Here is a 22,423-nt window from a genome sequence, read left to right on the forward strand (position 1 = left end):
ACATATCTAAAATTAGAGAAGCTTCATGTTTTCTTTCTGTTTTGAAAAATTAATTTTTAATAGGCAATTTATTTATACCAGGAGTGGGGAACTTTTTCCTGCCAAGGGCCGGGCCATTTGGATATTTATAACATCATTCCTGGGCCATACAAAATTACCATCTTAAAAATTAACCTGCTATATTTTGTCAAACATTTAATTCAGCCCTAATGCAAGGCCACATCAAATGATTTTTCAGGCCTTATGCGGCCCTCAGGCCGGATGTTTCTCACCCTGATTTACACAGTTGATAATGGAAATAGTGTAAAAGAGTATTTAATGGTGAAGTTTTCTACCTCAGATACTTACTTAGCCACCCATTCTTTTCCCTAGATAAGCAACAGTTGTTATTGTTTTTTTGTGTATCTTATTATGCATATATAAGCAAATACAATAGGTTTTCTTTTTTATCTTCCTTTTTGCACAAATAGCATTCTGCTCCTTGCTTATTATTCTGTTATCTATACATAAAGGGTCTCTTTACTCTTTTGTTGTTTGTTTTATTTTTTTCAAAGCTACATGATAATCCATTATATTGATGCACTGTAATTTATTTCACCAATGTATTACTAATAGATGTTTGGATTGTTTTCATTTTTTTTCTGTTACATACAATGCTTCAGTGTTAATTCTTAGATAGGTAATTACTGGATCAGAGAATGTGTGTGCATTTATATTTTGGACATTGTCAAAGTGCCCTCCATAGAGGTTTCCCCTTCTGATAGCAGTGCTGACAAGGCTGATTTTCTGTACCTTTGCCAACAGAGTTGGTTATAAAGCTTTTTTACCCAATCTTTGTATATCTAGTTACAGTAAAAATTGGTATATCGGTGTAGATTTGATTTGCATTTTGAATTCAGGTATCTTTTTATATGTTTCAGAATCATTTGTACATCCTTTTATGTCAGTTGACCCTTTACCCATTTTTTTCCTGATTGATGGTCTTTTTTTTAATATTGATTTGTACAGTCTGTGTAAGTGGAATTAGTCTTAATCTTTGATATAACTTGAAGATTTTCTTTAGTTTGTTTTTTATCTTTTCATTTGCATGGTTTTTTTTTAATTTTTACACTTAAATTTATCAATCTCTTGTGTGATTTTTTTGGCTTTAGGAATTAGGAAGGACTTCTCTGCTCTGAAATTATAATAGCATTCTCCACTGTTTCTTCTTCTAAAGTTTTTATGGTGTCATTTATTAAATAAGTCTTTGATATGTTCTAGAGCAGTGGTTCTCAACCTGTGGGCCGTGATCCCTTTGGGGGTCGAACGACCCTTTCACAAGGGTCGCCTAAGACCATCGGAAAACAGATATATAATTACATATTGTTTTTGTGATTAATCACTATCCTTTAATTATGTTCAATTTATAACAATGAAAATACATCCTTCATATCAGATATTTACATTACGATTCATAACAGTAGCAAAATTACAGTTATGAAGTAGCAACAAAAATAATTTTATGGTTGGGGGTCACCACAACATGAGGAACTGTATTAAAGGGTCGTGGCATTAGGAAAGTTGAGAATCACTGTTCTAGAGTATCTCCATGTCTAGCTAATTTATCAAATAATATATCTTTCCCACTGATTTTTTATGTCATCTTTATCATAAATATACTAAATTGTCACACATATTTATATCTATTTCTGGTCCTTTTTGTGTCCCATTGATTTGTTTAGTCATGTGCCAATAATACACTGTCTCTGTTGTAGCTTTATAGTATGTTTTATTATCTGATAAGGGTTGCTCCTCTTTCCATTATTCTTTCTGTTGAGGATTTATTTTTCTATGAAGATATTTTAATTGGCTTGTCTAGTTCCAAAAAATATCTTGGTATGTTGAGAGTGATTTGAGTTAAAGAGAATTTATGTACTTAGCATTTCTGCCTGAGAATATAGTATGCATTTCATTTCAATTTTTTTTTGTTTTAGAAACAACTTAAAATTTTTCATTTTGTAAATTTTGTAGTTCTTTTTGCCTCAGCATTTCCCCCCCTCTGTAAATGGTGAAATTTTTCTTCCATTATATTTTTTAATTCAGTAGTTTTCAAACTTCAGACCTGTTTTATGACATCAAGTCAGTGGACTGTGACCATCATTTTTTTAAAGTATGAAAGAGAATAGAACAGGAAAATCAGAATGCAACACTCATTGAATAAGACTTAAGGCTGTTTCAAAAACTTTATATAACAGGTAACTATTATGTGAATATGATATACTTGCATGATGTAAAATGTTTTCCTTACTGAGGTGTTGGTAAAAAAAAAGTTTGAAAGTTGCTATTCTAATAGGTCTAAGTATAAAAGCTATTTATGTGATTTCTTAAAGATATACTCATTGTGTCTTAGTGCTTATTGTTGAGACTTAGTAGGGTACCCAATGGAGAAAAGTATTTGAACTTGGATGAAAATGCTAATGAGATTTTGAAAAAGGACTAATAGTGGGGTGAGAGTAGAGACAGAGACACCAGTGATCAGGCTGTTACATAATCCAGGCGGGGTACAGTGTGACCTTTTTAACTAAATCGGTAATAATGGGAATGGAAAGGAGAAGAAATTTATTTTAGAGGCATGCTAAGCTAATGAACTAAGGAATGTATGGAAAAGAGTAGGTTTGAGGGACAGAATAGAAAGGAAGATAAAGTGTTTAGTTCATGTTGAGATTGTAATGCTGGTGGGTAAAAACTAGGAAGTAGGGGAAGGAATATATAAAACAGACTATTAGAAAGGCGAGTCTGGAGCTCAGAGGTTAAAACTAGACAGGTAGTTTAAGAATTCACTCCCTTAAAGGTATGAGAGTGAACGAGGTTCTGTGGGGATAATGTATTAGTATAGAGAAGAAAGCCAGGGTGAGAAATGCAAGCTGAATGGGAACGACTGTATGAAGTACAAATTGTCTATAGATAGATATAGAACATGAGGATACTTATGTTTGCTAATTACCAAGCACTGTACTCTGTCTAGGTGCTTTACACTTTCTCTCTTGTTCCTTTCAATAATATGCCATTGTACATACCAAGAATTGAAGTTGGGTAATGTAGGTGACATAGGAAGTAGTAGAGGTCAAATTTGAACTCAGGTCTGAAACTCTGAAGCCTTCTTCTAATTACTATACCACATTGCTTTAAGAGAGCAGCATACTTCAAGATGGAAGGAAGTGTTTAAAATGTGTAGTAATAATAGCTTACATTATTGAGGATGTTCTTACTGTATGCCAGAAATGGTTGAAGTCAATACTATTGTTACATCAGCTCCTGTTTTGCAGCTAATGAAGCTAAAACATAGAGAAGTTTGTCCAAGGTTGTATACGTATTAAGTGGCAGAGTTGTTGAGCATTGCAGAATGGGATAACATTTTAGAATAAAAAAAGGCCTCTAAGTTTGACTACTACTAGGAGGTTATTGTTAACAGTGTTACTCAGTGGTATTGAGTGAAAATATTAACTAACATTTATTGAGCATTTTCTGTGTAACAGGCTCTGTTCTAAGTTCATTCGATCTTCACAACAGTTTTCGAAATACATATTATTTGTTTTATAAATGAGGAAACTGAGGCACAGCAGTTAAGTTACTTAACCAAGTAAGAGACAGAGTTAGGATTTAACCTAGGTGGACTGGCTTCAGAACCCATTCTGTACCCAGACAGCAAACTACCACCAGTGGGCTAAATCTGGCCTGCTGCCTGTTTTATTGAATAGTTTTATTTAGTAGTTTTATTGGAACACAGCCACTCGTATTTGTTTGTGTATCATTGTATCTTGTTTGTTTAAGTTTGACTCCTTTAGGCAGAGTTTATAGTTACAACAGACTGTATGGTCTGAAAAGTCTAAACTATTTATTATCTAGCTCTCTACAGAAAAAGTTTTCTTACCCTTGATAATCATTAAACTGGATGAAAAGCCAAATCCTGATGAATGCAGTCATGACCTATTTATAGAGGTTTGGTAGTAAAGAAATGTTATGTTAGATTGGGTTATAGCTTTAAGAAGAAATATGATAAAATGATTTTTTTTCACATAGGAAAGATTTGTGTATGTCAGTAGCATTTGCAAAAACATGTCAAGTGAAGCCACAAGAGAGGAGAGGAGAGTGATGTTGATAAAGGGTTTTGGAGAATGCAAGAGAGAGTGGAAAGTTTATTATTGGAAAAGAGCCAAAGACTTTTCTTTGGAACACTGAAGAGGAGCAAAAAAGAGAAAGGATATTAGAAATATAGGGCTGTTTTGAAGTGGAGGCAAGGACAGTAATAGGAATTTTCATTAGATGGCTGTGACCTCATTTGGGTGGGGATGAAGATGAGGGAAGAAAATGTTTCAAATAATTGCCTTTTCACTACTAAAAATTGTTTTTTTAATCCCCCAATCAGAGTAGTGCTTTGAAAAAGTATACTTATAGGAAAGAAAAATTACAGAATTTTGGATAGTATTATAAAGTATTTCTTTTCTTTAAAGTCTAACAGGTTAAAGTTTGGAAATATGAGTAGGCTTTACATTTTTGCTCCTAATACATGATAAATTACCATTGAAAGTCTTATTTTTCCAGTGAGATTTTAGAAACAACTTTATTGATGTATAATTGGCATACAGTAAAGTGTACATATTTAAAGGGTAGAGTTAGATCAGTTTGACATGCATATTCCTTTGAAACCATCACAGTCCAGATAATGCATGTTCCTTTGTAATCCCTCGCCTCTGTGCCTCCCTGAGATTCCTTTTCACCAATTTGATAAGTTGTGTTTTATTTTCATTCTGTGCAAAATACTTTCTAATCTCTTCTTTTCTTTGATTCATGAGTTATTTAGAAGTGTGTTATTTAGTTTTCTAATATTTGGGGATTTCCCCAGAAATCTTTCTGTTATCTTTAATTTAATCCTATCTAGTCACAACATATTTTGCCTGATTTGAATCCTTTAAAACCCATTGAGATGTGTTTTATGGCCAATAATATGATAAATATTCACCATGGACTTGAAAAGAATGTATTTTATTGTTATTGGTTGGAGTGTTCTATAATTATCCCATCTGGTCAAGGTGGCTGATAGTATTGTTGAAGTCTTCCATATTCGTACTGATTTCCCATCTATGTTTTCTGTCAGTTATTGAGAGCGTTATTGAAATCTCTGGCATTACTGTGAATTTGTCTATTTCTCATTATAGTTCTATTAGTTTTTGCTTCAGGCATTTTAAAGTTTATATTAGGTGCATGAATGTATAGGATTATGTCCTTTTGATAAATTGACTTCATCATTATAAAATGACCTTCTTTATCCCTGGTAAGTTTCCTTTGCTCAGAAATCTACTTTGTGTGATATTAGGCAGTAAGCTGGGCAATTGTAGAGCTCACCACATTTGTTTCTTGTCGTTTAGAACTTTGTTGCCTGATAGCAAGTGTCTTAAAAACTGTTATCTCATATATTTTGTTACGGGTTTCTTTTAGTTCTTTCAGGCAGAAGTATAAGCCTATTTTTCCATCTTAGCCAGAGCAGAAGTCAAAAAATATTTTTAAAATTAATTATGGTGGTTCTTAGATTTTTCTTTTTGTTTGTATTGGGATACTTAGAAGACTCTGATGAAAGATAGGGACTTTTTGACAAAGGCTTATACATGTAAAATCTTGGTTGTAATTTCATGAGGTTTGCAGGCTTAGGGTTTATTTCATTCCTGCTTAGAGATCCTTGCTTTCCAGCAAGTATTTTCAACCCTAATTATATGTTAGAATCACCTGTCTGGGGAACTTTAATAACTATCTATGCTTCACCCTGACCTATGAAATCTGAACCTTTGGTGGTGGGACCCAGGCTTTGGTTTTAAAACTCCCTAGGTAATTCTAATGTGGAGCCAAACTTAAGAACAACTCTGTTTTAAGGCAAAGGAGTGGCTTCCTCTCCACTTGGTTTCTCTACCTTCCCATTGGTGGCAAGTATCCTAGGGAAGGTAGGATACAGGGAGCCAGTTGCTTCTTAAACTCAACCTGACTAGAGTGGGTTACTTTTTAAAAATTGCTAATTCCACTTTCAGATTTTGTTCTGATAAATTGTATCTAGATTTTTATCAAAAGTGCACATAGAAATTATAATAAGAAACCTTTTTCAGTGTTTCACATTTGCTTTAGCAAAATTCAAAATGTTAGAATATCCCTCTGATAAACATTAGACAGCTATCTATCAACTAACATGTACCTCAGCGCCCAAGGCCTGTACGAAATAAGGCTATAAATAGGTAGGAATTTAAATTTTCTAAAACTTTGGGTATTTTTTATGTGCTATGCTTTGTATATAGGTTTTATGCTATGTCAAATGTATATAAGACTTCAGTTATTGGTAATTCATAGTGAAAAATGTATTTCATGTTGACTTAAGTAAGCCACAGTGTGTGTTTAGCTTTTTAAAAAAAAAAATACCATAAAGCAATAAGCAAGAGAAAATAGCACAGAGCACTCTTAATGAGAGAGTTCTGGTATGACATGGACTCTGGAACTCCAAGACTGATTGATTTCATATTGAGTCACTTCTTAGATGTGTCAAATTATATAATACATGGAGTAGTCAGTTTGGAATGCCAGTTACTTTTGTGGAAGCTGATTTCTTGGTATGATTTTTTTAAAATGAAGAACTTAAACATCATGTCCTTTTTGTGTATTAAGCTGTTCATTTTCTGAATTTTCTGATGATTCTATAAGTAATGGTAGATTTGTAAGGGTTTAAATGACTTCATATAAATCTGGTTTAAAATATTTTCTTTGTCATTGATTTTAACCAACTTTTACCTATAGCTGTGAACTTCACAGATGTTAATGAAGAAAACAAAAACGACCTCTTCAGAGAAGTGTTTTCTTCCATTGAAACCTTGGCCCTTACCTTTGGGAATATGTAAGTAGAGGACTCTCATTTAAAGAATTTTGGGCCTAGGTATCTCAGTGAGAGTTATGTCACATAATTCAGTAAATACATGTTAAGTAAAGTGTTAACCAACATAAAATAGGATCACATTGGAAAAACTTTGTACTGGGTTGTTTTATTACTATATTTGAAGGTGTCTTAGAGCTATTTAGGGGCAGCATTCATTTGCAAGTGACTGTGTGGTTTATGTGAATAGAGTCTTAGGAATTTATTTCTAAGGATATTATTGAAAAAAATTATTCTGGATGACATGTTGAATGTAAATCCTGTGACATAGCAGTGTAATGACTTGTTTTTTTATTTCTTTTTTTTTTAACCTCCCTCAATAGTCTGACAAACTTCCTTATGGGAGATGTAGGCAATGATTCATTATTTCGACTGCCTGTTTCTCGGGAAAGTAAGGTAGGGGCAAATTTGTGTGAAAGCAAAGACACAACTTAATATTTCAATAATTTTCTAATCTTAATCTCAGCATACTCTTTTGTAGTTTTTTATCTGAGCAAGAAAAACATCAATTTCTATTAAATATTATAATTCATGGTAGTTTCTGGAACAAAAGTGTAATTGTACTTTTTAAGTAGAACTATCATTTAAAAAAACATAGCTGATCATTTTAGTGTCTTATGTAATGAATCTTCTATATCATATGGTCCAAAATTTTAGTAATTCTTAACCATTTTTCTCTCTTGACATTGTCTTAGATCTTAAAGACTGTTGGAAACCTAAAAAAATAATGCAAGAAGTAAAGAAGTGTTCATATTTTCACAAATCCTACAATTTGTTTGTTACCATGAAACACTTATTAACAGACATAAGTAGGTCTTAAGTCTCCCTAAGAGCATCCCTATAAGTATGTCAGAGGATTGGGTTCTGATTTCCAATTGGAAGAAAAATTGCTGTGAAATAATAGAACATAGAGGAATCTATGTAGAATATTTCTTTAAAGGTTTATAGTTGTAGTATTTTTATTTAAATACATGTTTTTCACCAAATGCAAGAAATTTAAACAAACTGCATTAGGAACATATGTTGATTATTTGCTGTTAAGGATGATCATATACAAAAAGGATTTCAACAAATATTTGGAAGTGTGTCAAGTACTTGTAGTATAATCAAAATAATATAAAAGTTCCAGGTCTTAAAATGATACACAAAATATAAATGACTATGTGAGGCATTTGTTATGCGCTACAATATTGAGAAAAAAAACTTTACTATTTCTGAAGTCATACATTGATTAAGGAGGATAGTGTATAAAGCATATCAGAATGGTGAAGAATTTTAAGATCTTTGAATATTTTGCTATCGTTCATGATCTTTTTTTCATTGTTATCTTTTCAAACATTCTGCTAGTTCAGATGATGTAATAAAAATTATATCTGTGTCACAAGGCTCTGAACATTGTAACTTTTTGGTGTGAATCCTATTTCCTGTTTTGTGGACTCTGTTATGTATACAGATTATACTAATTCTTAATAGGAAAATACTTTATGCTTTCTTTTTTCCTTTTGCTCATTGTTTTCCTTTTTGCAGTTTTTAATGTCTAGAGATTGAAATAAAAACTATGATGATATAATACTAAAAATTAAAAAATTACTTTGTTTGATGAAGTTTGGAAAATGTATTTAAAAATAATAGCTGCCATTTATTTAATAGTGCTTATTATGTTTGAAGCCTGTTTCATCTCAGTCTTTAAAATAGCCTAATGAAAGTAGTGTTCTTATCCCCATTTTACAGATGGGCAAACTAAAATTAAGTGAACTTAAATATGTAGCCCCGTGGCATACAACTAATAAGTGATAGAGATGGATTTCAGTCCCAGGTCTTTTTGGTCTCTGTTGCATTGAATCCTTGCATATTTTATATTGCCTAACTAACTAGATCAAGTTTGTTTGTGATCTCACAATTTTGGTAGATGTTTTCCTGCACTGTCCAATAAGGTAGCCTCTTGCCACATGTTTTATTTAATTTTAAATAAAATTAAAAATTCACTTCTCATTTACATTAGCCACTTTCAAATGCTCAAATAGCTACATGTAGCTAGTAGCTACCTTATTAGTGCAGATATGGAACATTTCCATTATTATAGAAAGTTCTGCACTGTGCTTTCCAATAGACATTTAGAGAAAATGCTTGTCTATAATAATAAAAGCGTAACATGCTAATTAGACCAGACAGCCGAACGACCTTCCAGTCGTCATTCAGGACGTCCTTCCGGATGAAACCATGGCAGCGGGGGCCGAGGCAGAGGCGGTTAGGGGTGATCAGACAGGCAGGTGAGCAGTTAGGGGCAATCAGACAGGTAGGTGAGTGGTTAGGGGCGATCAGGCAGGCAGGTGAGCAGTTAGGGGCAATTGGGCAGGCAGGCAGAGGGGTTAGGGGAAATCAGGCAGGCAGGCAGGCAGGCCGGCCAGTGGTTAAGAGCCAGCAGTCCCAGATTGTGAGATGGTGCAGGCCTGACTGAGGGACCCTCCCGTGCACAAATTTTGTGCACCGGGCCTCTAGTCATATAATAAAATGGTAAAAGGGCTGGAAGATATAGGTCTTTGTCTTCTGTTTAGATAGCAATCTACTTAAATTGCTTATATAACTTCCTGACTAATATTTTTGAGATCTGCAGAATTTAATGTTTTAAATGGATTCATTAACATTAACTAATGCTGTTAGTAAACAATAAGGTTATTTATTCTTAGACCTTGAGAACTACTGTTGTAAAAAGCTATACAATTCTTATAAAATGTTTTGACATTTGAACAGAGTTCTCAGAACCTTTGAGTTCTAAATACTTGAAATACTTTAGCAGGAATTATGTCAGAGTAACAAATTAGAGTGAAAAAATTCTGAAGCAAAAATCTGTTACCTTCTGCTCTAATCTTAAATTTGTTTTCTTCCATGTTGTAAGTCTTTTGAAAATGTTTCTGTGGAATCAGTGGACTCATCCAATGAAAAAGGTAATGCTTAAGGTACTTTAAACCTTTGTTGAACTGTTTTCAGTTAAGTTCAATAAATGTTTTGAATTTTAATAAATGTTTTGGATCTCTTCCTGCTTAGTAACCTAATATATGTATCTTAACATAAACTGACATGTAAAGTTTTACATATTAAACTTAAGGAAAAAACCCTGCTGGAGTAGAGTCTATGATGATAGATACTGATCAAGAATTACTGGGCTGGCCCTAGCTGGTTTGGTTCAGTGGGTAGAGCGTCGGCCTGCAGACTGAAGGGTCCTGGGTTTGATTCCAGTCAAGGGCACATCCCTGGGTTGCAGGCTCGACCCCCAGTAGGGGTTGTGCAGGAGGCAGCCAATCTACGATTCTCATCATTGATACTTCTATCTCTCTTTCCCCCCTCCCTTCCTCTCTGAAATCAATAAAAATGTATTTAAAAAATAAAGAATTATTGGGCTGGTAACTTGTTGTATAATAGAAATACACATAAGATCAAGAATAAATTTTAATTTAAGTTTAAACTGTGACTTTAATTCTAAATTGGTTACTTGTATTTTTTTAAAACTTTTTTATTTTTATTGATTTCAGAGAGGAAGGGAGAGGGAGAGAAAGAGAGAAACATCAATGATGAGAGAGATTCATCAATTGGCTGCCTCCTGCACACCCCCTACTGGGGATCGAACCCGCAACCCTGGCATGTGCCTTGACCAGGATCCAACCCGGGACCCTTCAGTCCGCAGGCCGATGCTCTATCCACTGAGCCAAACCAGCCAGGGCATGTTACTTGTATTTTTTAAACCTGTTTTCATTGACGAGCACGTTAGAATTTGAATGTTTCTTTGTTTAGAATTACAGGCTCATATTTAATATGTGCTTATCTTAATATTTTTATTTTCAGTACATTTTTCTCCTGCAGAACTAGACAGCATGCTGTTAAAGAACACTGACTCTGTAGAACTGGCTTTGTCATATGCGAAAACATGGTCAAAGTATACCAAGAACATAGTGTCATGGGTTGAAAAAAAGCTTAACTTGGGTAAGTGGTCCTTTGGGGCATCTGATTAAATTTGGAGTGTAAGAACTAAATTGTTTGCAATTCATTTGCTACAGACTATGAGTAATATGATTCCAAATTAGTAGCTGTTTCATTGTAGTAAGTAAAATCATTGTCAATTTTCTCTTCTTGAAATAAGAAAGACTTTTCCTACAATAAATGTACTTACCAAACATTACTGTAGGGCAACCACTACATCTCAGGACACAAAAGACAAATAGTATACTGTGTTGGCCTTTAAGAAATTCATACTTTTGTGGGTAAAAGAAATGCAATTATCAATATAATATGGTAAAAGGAGATAAAACCAACAATAGATGTATGAACAGAAGGCAGTGGAAACATTTAAGGAGCATCTTAATAGCTAATATTTTCACAGTGTTTATGGTTGACAAAATGCTTTTACATCCATTATTTTATTTAGTCCTTACCAAAACCCTGTGAAATAGGCAGGACAAGAATTGTTATCCTCATTTTACAGCTGAGACAAACAAGATAGGCAATTTGCTTAAAGTTAAGAGTGCATATTTGCCTAAGATCACGTAATAGTAACTGGAATAATATACTAGAATTTACCCAAAACCTGTGAGAATGCCCTTCAGAATCACCTGATTAGTCTTATAAAAGGACAATATACAGGCGTAGGTCCCATTCCCCAGAGAGTTAAGGTCTAAGCAAGTGAGTTTTGAAGGTTTCCCAGTAAATTTTGACAAACACTTTGGATGAAGAATCACAGCATCATATCATGATGTGAACTATTATTTCTGATCACTTTTTAATTGGGGAAGCACAAAAATTTTGGAGTGTGGGAGGGGATAAATAATTTTTTTAAATCTTCTGATGCTTTCTTTGACCTTTTCAGAATTGGAGTCCTCTAGAAATATTGTTAAGTTGGCAGAGGCAACTAGAACTAACTTTGGACTACAGGTAAGTTTTCAGCGAACTACTAGGGTTCTATACTAAGAGATTATGGTAGCTCATAATCTCTTGATATAGAAGAGATTATTCAGATGAGCTCCTCCTGATAGTGCCTTGCAAAATCAGAAAATGTCATAGTTCATATAGGAAAGAACTTAAATGGTAAACTTTTTGTTAACAGAATAAAATCCTTTTAAATTGACTTGGATACTCATTATGAAAAAAAAAACACCTAGGAAATTCACAATTTTATATGAATGTTATCTTAGCTACTAATTTTGCTAGTTTTATAATTAATTATCATTAATTTTCTTCAATATTTTTCCCATAGTCATATTTACAACTAGATATTTTTCTTTAAAATAAAGTCTACACTTAAAATTTCTCTTTTTGAAGAAGAGTCGGGTGGGGGAGGGTCTGGAGCACTAGTGCAATTTCTATTGGAAAAATTACTTTCCATTTTTTAATTCTAGGAGTTTATGCCACTGCAGTCTCTGTTTACCAATGCTCTTCTTAATGATATAGAGAGCAGTCACCTTTTACAGCAAACAATTGCAGCTCTCCAAGCCAACAAATTTGTGCAGGTAAAATTTTCTATCTACAATACACATATTTAAAAAAAACAGCATACCTTTAGAAAACAGCTTTTTTTCTTTCTTTTTTAAAAATACCTTGACAGCCTCTACTTGGGAGGAAAAATGAAATGGAAAAACAAAGGAAAGAAATGAAAGAACTTTGGAAACAGGAACAAAATAAAATGGTTAGTATTTTAATGGAGTTTTATCTACCTATTTGTGAACATTTAAATCATCTATAGTAGCCCACCTGGTGTGGCTCAGTGGTTGAGTGTCTACCCATGAACCAGGAGGTCACTGTTCAATTCCTGGTCAGGGCACATGCCCAAATTGTGGGCTTGATCTCCAGTAGGGGGTGTGCAGAAGGCAGCCAATCAATGATTCTCATCATTGATGTTTCTATCTCTTCCTTTTAAATATGTATTTTTAAATCAATTAAAAACGTATTTAAAAAATCATCTGCAGTATATAAGCAACACCCTGAGACGGTGCATATCTTACTGTGTAGTTTTTCTGAGTTCTGTATTAACTGTCTTGCTGAATATGCTAAAGAAACCTATAACTTTGGGTTTCTTTCTTATTCTCTATTTAATACTCTTTTTTTTCTGTATAGCTTGAAACAGAAACTGCTCTTAAAAAGGCAAAATTGTTATGCATACAACGTCAAGATGAGTATGAAAAAGCGAAATCTTCGATGTTTCGTGCAGAAGAGGAGCATCAGTGTGCAAGCGGTGGATTAGTGAAAAATCTTAATAAGCAGCTAGAAAAAAAGCGAAGGCTAGAAGAGGAGGCTCTTCAAAAAGTAATAATTTTTGTTGTTGCTATTTGCAAGTTGAATTAGCAATAATCTGTTAAAGCTTTGGTTCTCAAACTTCAGCATGCATCAGGATCACCTGAAAGACTTCTTAAAAAGACTGTTGGGCCTCACTCCCAGAGTTTGATTCAGTGGGTCTAGAGCAGGGGTCCTCAAACTACGGCCCGCGGGCCACATGCAAATACAAATACTGTATTTGTTCCCGATTTGTTTTTTTACTTCAAAATAAGATATGTGCAGTGTGCATAGGAATTTGTTCATAGTTTTTTTTTTTAAACTATAGTCCGGCCCTCCAACCGTCTGAGGGACAGTGAACTGGCTCCCTGTTTAAAAAGTTTGAGGACCCCTGGTCTAGAGTTTGGCTCAGACAACTTGCATTTGTAATAAAGTGCCCAGGTGATGCTGCTACTGGTGGGGATCCACACTTTGAAAACCACTCTGCTAAAAGACTTTTGCTTATCTTTTGAATTTTTGGGTTTGTTTGTGAAAGAAGTATCTTAGAGAAAGCAGTAGTTTAATATTTTTGACATGATTCTTTATGAATGTATATGTGTATTAATCTCAATACCTGATAACAAGGCTAGGCTGAAGCTTTGTCTTTAGGAAATATAATTTGATAAATTCTGTAAGAAGATTATATAGACAATGATAAATGTAAGTAGAAAAGGCTGTTAAGTAGAATTGGACATTTATTTTATAGGCAAACAATATACTAATTGTAAATCGTACTTGACTATTCATTGATATTAAGTTCCCTTGAATCACTGACCAAAACAAATTATCTTTAAAAATATGCTATTTAAAACATAAAATACCAGAATTTTATACATAAAGGCTTTTAATTATTATTTAAATTTATCTTTGTTGTTGAATGTATTACAGATGTTCCCTTTGTTTTGTTATTTTTTTTCCCATTGACCCTCTCTTCTCTGCACCCGCCCCTCCCAAGCCTTTGCCATACTATTATCTGTTATTTAAACTGAGCTTTCCTGCAGTAGTATTTGTTTTAAAATATAGATTCTGAGGATTAGTGTTATTTTTTTTTCTGTGTTACTCCTGAAGGTAGAAGAAGCAAATGAACTCTATAAAGTTTGTATGACAAATGTTGAAGAAAGACGAAATGATGTAGAAAATACTAAGAGAGAAATTTTGGCACAACTCCGGAAACTTGTTTTCCAGTGTGATCTTACCCTTAAAGCTGTAAGTAATTTCTTCAGTACTTTGACGGCAGGAGGGGGAAAAATTATCTGCAGAAGGGAGAGAGAGATGCTTGATGTGTCATGATAAAATTAAATCCAATGATTCTTATGGGATTTAATGTCTACAATTAATGGAACATTTAGAGTTTTAAAATTGGCTCTAAGTTTTTAATAGCAGTTTGAGTTACATTTTTATATCTGGTTCCCCATACCCTCACCTCATGAGTAGATGATTTGTTTAATTAAAACTGATGTCTGAGACTTTGAAATTGCCTTTATGCCACTGTCTATTTTAGCTTGGTTGACAAAATGGATTTGACCCCTGAAACTTCTATCACACTGTGAGGTGTGTTTTTCAAAAATCAAGTAAAATAAATACTAAAATTGAGCCCAGTGATTTATTTGAAAACAAAATAATCCTGCCCTTAAGTGTTTTCGTTTGCCTCTTTAAACTTGTTTTTGTAAAAAAAAAAATGTTAAAAAACCCACCTTTTTGGGGGGTTTGTACATTTTACAAATTTTCTCATATGCATAAATTTGTATAACCACCCACCATGACAATTAGGATTCGGAACAATTCCACCACTTTAGAAAATTTCCTCACACTGCCTCTTTGTAGTCAAATTCTCCACTCACCCCTAACCCTAGGCAAATACTGATGTGTCCTCCATCTTTCTAGATTGGTCTTTTCCAGAGTTTCGTATAAATGGAATCATTAGTATGTAACCTTTGGAGACTACCTTCTTGTACTCAACATAATACCTTTGAGATTCATCAATGTTATGCATGTATTAATAGTTCATATCTTCTTATTTCAAAGTAGTATTCCATTATATGAATGTGTATCCATTCACCAATTGGACATTTGTGTTGTTTCCAGTTTGGAGTGATTATGAATAGAGCTACTATGAATATTTGTTTATAGGTTTTTGTGTTAATGTAAGTTTTCATATTTCTAGGGTAAATACCTAAGAGTGAGATTACTGAGTGGTATGATAAATGTCTGTTTTACTTTATAAGAAATTGCCAAAATGGTTTCCAGGGAGGCCATAATATTTTTCATTCTAGCTAGTAATGTATGAGAGTTTCAGTTATTCTGCATCCATAACTACATTTATTAGTTGTTTTTATATTTTAGCTATTCTAATAAGTGTGTAGAGGTAGCTGTTTTTTAACTTGTGTTTCCATTATGACTAATGATATTGAGCATCTTTTCAAGGGCTTATATGCAATCTGTATTTTAACTGTGTTTTAAAAATTAAGTTGTTTTCTTAATGTTGAGCTTGCATATAGTGTCTTAAAGTCTCCTCTTTATTCTTTTGGCAGTATCTTTTATAGAGCAAAATACTGATGGAATCTAATTTATCAGTTTCTTCTTTCATGTGTCATGCTTTGGTATCACCTAATCCAAGGTCACAAAGATTTCTGTATTTTCTACTAAAAGCTTGATATATGATCCATTTTTAGTTAATTTTTTTATCTAAGGTGTGAAGTGTAAGTTGAGGTTTGCTTTTTTGCATATGGATGTTTTATTAAAATTATATCCAGCGGATTTTAATTTATGGAGGTGACTGAATGCTGACTTGGATGGTCAGTGTTGTTGAAAGATGGGGACATGCTATGCTACACAGGGCCACAGGAGAAATACCAGGTATGGTCAAGCAGAGTGGGAGTGAGGGGAAAGCTGAATACAGACCCTTAATTGAGGGTTCCAAGGAAAAGGCAATATAAGGCAGGGTAAGCAATATAGGATTGGCTATTTTGAATACTTCCAGTGGGCTTTAAGGTATAGGGATGGTCTCCAGTTGTTTGATATCAGGCCCTGGGATGATATATGGCATGGGAAAATATTGCCTTGGTGAGTGAGAGATAATGAGGTAGTTGGAATTGCATATGAAAGATGTGCTCCCAGGCTAAGAATTGGCTAGCCCTTGGAGGAGCCGTCACTCCCCTGCCAGCAAGCTTTTTGAAATGTCAAAATAACGTCATAAAATAAAGAACATGATTAATACAGGTGTCAACTTGTTCTAATACCATTTGTTGAAAACATTGTGTCATCTCCATTGAATTGACTTTGCATCATTGTCAGAAATCAGCTGACCACATTTTTGTAGGTCTTCTGGAATCTCTATTTTGTTTCATAGATGAGTGTGTCTGTCCTTTTGCCAAAAACCTCCTGTGTTGATTACTGTTGCTTCATAGCAAGTCTTAAGATCAGGTAGTGTGTTATCCAACTTTATTCTTTTTCAGAATTGTTTTGAGCATTTAAGAGCCTTTGACTTCTATTTTCTAGAAGAGATTGTGTAGAACTGGTGTTTTTTAAATGTTTGGTGGCCAAAAAAAAATGTTTGGCATTCCCTGGTGAAAGCATTTGGGCTTTGAGTTTTCATTTTCAGACAATTTTTTCTGTATATTCAGTTTCTTTGGTATAATTATTTATTTGTGGTTGAATTTTTGGTAGTTTGTAGCTTTCATGGAACTGGTCTCATTCACCTAAGTTGTCAAATTTGTGTGCATGAAGTTGTTCATAGTATTCTCTTACCCTTTTAATGTTTATAGTGATATTCTCTTTCAATCCTGGTAATTTGCGCCTTCTTTCTCTCTCTTTGGTTAGCCTGGCTAGAGGTTTATAAATGTTCTTTTCAAAGAAACAGCTTTTGATTTCATTGGTTTTTCTTTTTTTGTTTTTTAAATGTATTTCTGCTTGATTTGGGTTTATTTTGATTTTTTAAATTTTTTTTCTAAAGTTTATTTTTTGCATCGTCATTTATCCCCCCTATATCCTTCTCTACCTCCACCCACTATCCTACCTGCCCCTACAATCACCACACTGATGCTTTTTTAAAAAATTATTTAAAGGTGGAAGCTTAGCTTGTTCATCGAGACCTCCCTGCTTTTTAAACACGTATTTAATTATTTAAATTTCCCTCTAAGCACTGCTTTTCTACATCTCACAAATTTTGAATTATATGTTTTTATTTTTGTGCAGTTAAGAATGCTTTTTAATTTCCCTTGAGACTTTATCTTTGACCTGTAGAAGTTTATTGTTTAATTTCCTTTCCTAGCTATCTTTCTGATACTGATTTCTAGTTTAATTCTGTTACGGTGGGAGGAATACTGAGTATGAGTTCAGTTCTCTTAAATTTGTCCTGGTTTGTTTTATGATTCTGTCTTGGTGAATGTTCCAAGTGTGCACTTGATGAAAACAATGTTTATTTTGCTGTTTTTGGCTGGAGAGTTCCATAAATGTCAATAAATTCCTGTCGGTTTATTGTGTTATTTATTTCTTCTATGCTCTTGATTTACTTCTATGAATTGCTGAGAAAGGAGTTTTAAAGTTTTTGAAAAATTGCATATTTTTAGTTCTACCCACTTTTGCTTTATATATTTTGAAACTCTGTTAGATACTTACATATTAATAACTTATATACTAGTATTCTTGGTGAATTGATCCTTTTATCCTTATGAAATATTTTTTTATCCTGGTAATTTTCCTTCCATTTTAGTGTACTTTATTTTAATATTGATATGGCTATTTCAGTTTTCTTGTGCCTTATTTTTAGCATGGTTTATCTTTTTCCATTTTTTTATTTTTAACTTGATCATTATATTTAAAGTGAATTCCTTATATATCATATATCATATAGTTGCCTTGACTTTTTTATTTTATTTTTATTTATTTATTTTTTATATATTTTATTGATTTTTTTACAGAGAGGAAGGGAGAGAGATAGAGAGTTAGAAACATCTATGAAAGAGAAACATCGATCAGCTGCCTCCTGCACATCTCCTACTGGGGATGTGCCCGCAACCAAGGTACATGCCCTTGACCGGAATCGAACCTGGGACCTTTCAGTCCGCAGGCTGACGCTCTATCCGCTGAGCCAAACCAGTTAGGGCTATTTTATTTTTAAAGAATAGTTTATTGATTTTTAGAGAGAGAGGAAGGGAGAGGGAGTGATATCGATGTGAGAGGGAAACATCCATCGATTGCCTCCTCATGCCACCTATCAGAGATTGATTCCGAAACCCGGGCTTCTTCTATGACCTGGAATCAAACTGGTAATCTTTTGGTACATGGGACAACACCCAGGCAACTGAACCACACTGGCTGGGGCTGTCTTGACTTTTTAAAAATCTGTTTTGACAAATCTCTTTTTAAGAGAGTGTTTAGACAATTTATATTTAATTGTAAATAAATTTTCAAGATTTAGGTCTATTTCATTATTGGTTTTCTGTGTATATCTTATGTTTGCCTTTAGCTGCTTATTTTAATTTATTTAACTTACATTTTTATCTATTTAATTTACTTAATATAGGGATCAGCTAAAGTAGGTTTACAGTTGTGAATATGTAAGTTTATTTTATTTATTAATTAATTATTGTATTATTTATATGTACTATGTAGACCTACTTTTGCCCAACCCTGTATAGATTTAATCTATTTTATTCTCTATTATAATTATATTTTAATTTATATAATATTCTTATCCACCTTTTAATTTATCTGTTACCTGCATTTTTATTTATTTGTTGGTTTTTTTACTGTATTTCTTTGTATAGTTTTTTTTTAATGGTTGCACAAAGGATATACAGTGTGGGGCAAAAGTAGGTTTATAGTTGTGAATACATAAAACACATCGTTTATTCTTGTATTATTATTATTCATTAATTATTGTATTATTTTCCAAATGAATAACTGTAAGCATACTTTTATCCCACTCTGTAGTGTGTATATTCCTTTTGTAACCAGAATCTGTCTTTTGAAAAAGATTTCCCACGTTATTCATTTGCATATTAACTTTTTTAAAGCACTTGTTTAGAGAGGTTATAAATAACTTGATCAAGGTCACCCAGCACACAAGTTGTAACATCGGTTCTCAACCTCTGGGTCAAGACCCCTTTGGCGGTGGAACGACCCTTTCACGGGGGTCGCCTAAGACCATCCTGCATATCAGATATTTACATTACGATTCGTAACAGTAGCAACATTACAATTATGAAGTAGCAACGAAAATAATTTTATGGTTGGGTCACAACATGAGGAACTGTATTTAAAGGGCCAGAAGGTTGAGAACCACTGCAGAGCCTATGCTCTTAAATGCTGTGCTGTCATGCTGAATGATTATTTAGTCTGGGTTTGAGCAGCTCCAAAATTAGTATGATGTTTATATTCAGCCAAAAAAAATCTGTTTCCTGTGGACCTTTGAAGTCATACTGTACTAATGTAATCCCTTTTCCACAGACAACATTTTAAATATTTAAAGATAATTATTATCTTCCTTCTCTGGTTTTTTTTTATATTAAATATCCCAAAATATGATTACTTTTTTCCATATCACATGGTTTTAAATCCTCCCATGAGCTGCAATCTTGTTTGTCTACATTCCTCTTAAAAAGTGATGCTACTTGGTAATACAATTATGATTTTCTTTAATTTGATGTTATGTGAACAAGAAAGAGGTTGACTAATTTTGTATATAATACATCTGTATTTATAAATGCCTACTAGTTATATAAAAGAAAGGTAAAACAGATACCTGCTCTCAAGGAGTTTAGAATTAACATATACTGAAAAATTGGAAAGCAATATATATCAGTGTATGAAGTAAACTTTAAAGTTCAAGTTCCCTAAATTTGAACAAATTCCCAAACTCATGAAAATCACTACAATATGTAATGTATAAGGACAGTTTATATAGAGGTTCTATATGTGTATTTGTGAATAAAATTTCTTATTTTTTTTTAAAATATATTTTATTGATTTTTTACAGAGAGGAAGGGAGAGAGATAGAGAATTAGAAACATAGATGAGAGAGAAACATCGATCAGCTGCCTCCTGCACATCTCCTACTGGGGATGTGCCCGCAACCCAGGTACATGCCCTTGACCGGAATCGAACCTGGGACCTTTCAGTCCGCAGGCCGACGCTCTATCCACTGAGCCAAACCGGTTTCGGCAAAATTTCTTATTGTTTATTGTTTTTTGAACCAATTTAATCAATCAGAGTTACTTGTTCTAAATGGCATTATTCACATTTATTTATTTATTTAATTTTATTGTTTAGGCATTATTCACATTTAGATATAAGCAAATACTAAATCCAACAACATTTCTTGACTATAGATATTATATTCTAGGTAAAAACTGTGACTTTCTCCGATGTACGTTTTCTTCTCCATCAAAAAAATTGATATTTTTGGTGACTTATTTTTCAACACCACCTCCCAAATTGTTTTTAAAAATATGTTTCCATTCTAGGATATAGCATTGCATATATATTGCAGAAAAAAACAAAATCATTTGAGATATAAAGATGATAGACAATCAGGTTCATTCACTATATTAAGGAACATACACAATCAGATTCATATCCCAGAAAAATAGTTATATTATGGTCATTAAGGATTATTCTTGAATATTCAAAATTGTCTTGAATTTTAAAGCATTGAAGTATGTGGGATGTAGATCATAATTAGTTTCTAAGTGAGAGGAAGGAGAAATATGCAAGATAGTCACTAAAGACCTAATCAAATCATTGGGCTTTGAAGAATGGGAAAAATTAGAACAAGAGTGTTTTGGGTTTTTTTTTTAGAACGTTCAAGAAAACTATCATTTAAAAAAATTGTAGATATGAAATATATTGAACAAAAATTAATTTTTATATTATTGCTCATTTAAGTGGGAGAAATTTTTCCCATTGATTTGAAATTATGGAAAATTGTAGTTCATCAGCTGTCAGAAAAATTTACACTAATTCTTGTGCCCACGGAGTAATAAAAATTAGATGTAGATGACAAAAGCTGGGCATAGAATTGGAAGTCCTGTGTGCTTGAGTGAGCAATACCAGAAAACATATAAAATTACAATATGACCTGGACTAATAACGCTTCCTATTACTCTTTATTTGCTCATTTCCCCAAATATGGACACTAACTATTGGGAACCTAGAAGAAAGGGACTAAGTCCCTGATTCAGAAAACACAGTGAGAGACAAAAAGGTCTAAAGGGGCATGATGGTTTTTTAGGTGCCTGTGGGCCACTTCAGTTAAGATGCCTATCAAGTCCTGGAGGAACTCCCACCTGGGGACCTCACTTTAGCATTTCTGTTAAGTATGGGAGAAGGCTGAATAATTTAGGGAAGATATATTTAAGATTGGGCTACCTGTATATATTATTGCTTAAGTCTTTTATTATTAACTAGGGCCCAGTGCACGAATTGAATTTATTGAATTTATTGGGGTGACACTGGTTAGTAAAATTATCCAGGTTTCAGGTGCACAATTCCACAACACAACATCTATGCACTGTATTGTGTGTTCACCACCCCAAGTCCAGTCTCCTTCCATCACTGTCCCCCGTATACCCTCCTTTACCTCCTTCCACCCGACTCCCAACAGTCAGCACACTGAGTTCTCTTTTTTTCTTTTTTGCTCAATCCCTCCACCACTCCCCAACCCTCCAACAGCTGTCCAGACTCTTTAATGTGGTTTAGATGACTGCCCCCCTTTCTGCCCCCACCTTTTCAATCTGCTTCAGTCATATTGATCTTTCATCTGTTTCTTGAGTGCAACAAGCTCTTTCCCACTAATTCTTGCCCTTGGGTCTTTTTGTCTGGATTGATGTTCTCCCTGAAGCTTTTCATTCATTCTTATGTCCGTTCTCAGTTCAAATGCTATGTCCTCAGAAAGGCCAGTACTAACCTACCATGTCAGAAGTAACCTTTCATAAACATGTATCTGGTCATATTCCATAGCTTGACAGTCTTACATAATATTATTAGCTGTTTTCACTACCAGAAATTATCTTATTTACTTAATCTGCTCTCTCTGTTTGACACCAGTCTGAGGAGAACTTAAACTCAATGAGGAGTGGGGTTTCATCTGTTTGCTATAATATACCCAAAGCCTAGGGTTTTGTGAGCATTAAATTAGTTAATTCATGCATTAAAGTAGTGAAGTTCTCAGAATGGATCTGG

The 22,423-nt window shown here is 33.6% G+C and overlaps 1 protein-coding gene across 1 annotated transcript in view; it reads left to right on the forward strand.

Annotated features, from left to right (window-relative positions):
* The window catches only part of ARHGAP29 (Rho GTPase activating protein 29), a 59,138-nt gene that overhangs the window by 18,704 nt on the left and 18,011 nt on the right, over nt 1–22,423 (forward strand). The window contains 9 exon segments of the mRNA XM_014463765.1: nt 6,811–6,907; nt 7,267–7,339; nt 9,840–9,888; nt 10,802–10,921; nt 11,802–11,866; nt 12,331–12,441; nt 12,537–12,617; nt 13,046–13,234; nt 14,309–14,446. Of these exon segments, the coding sequence (XP_014319251.1) occupies nt 6,811–6,907; nt 7,267–7,339; nt 9,840–9,888; nt 10,802–10,921; nt 11,802–11,866; nt 12,331–12,441; nt 12,537–12,617; nt 13,046–13,234; nt 14,309–14,446 (923 nt within the window).

Source organism: Myotis lucifugus, unplaced genomic scaffold, assembly GCF_000147115.1.
Source record: "Myotis lucifugus unplaced genomic scaffold, Myoluc2.0 scaffold_220, whole genome shotgun sequence".
Taxonomy (NCBI): Eukaryota; Metazoa; Chordata; class Mammalia; order Chiroptera; family Vespertilionidae; genus Myotis; species Myotis lucifugus.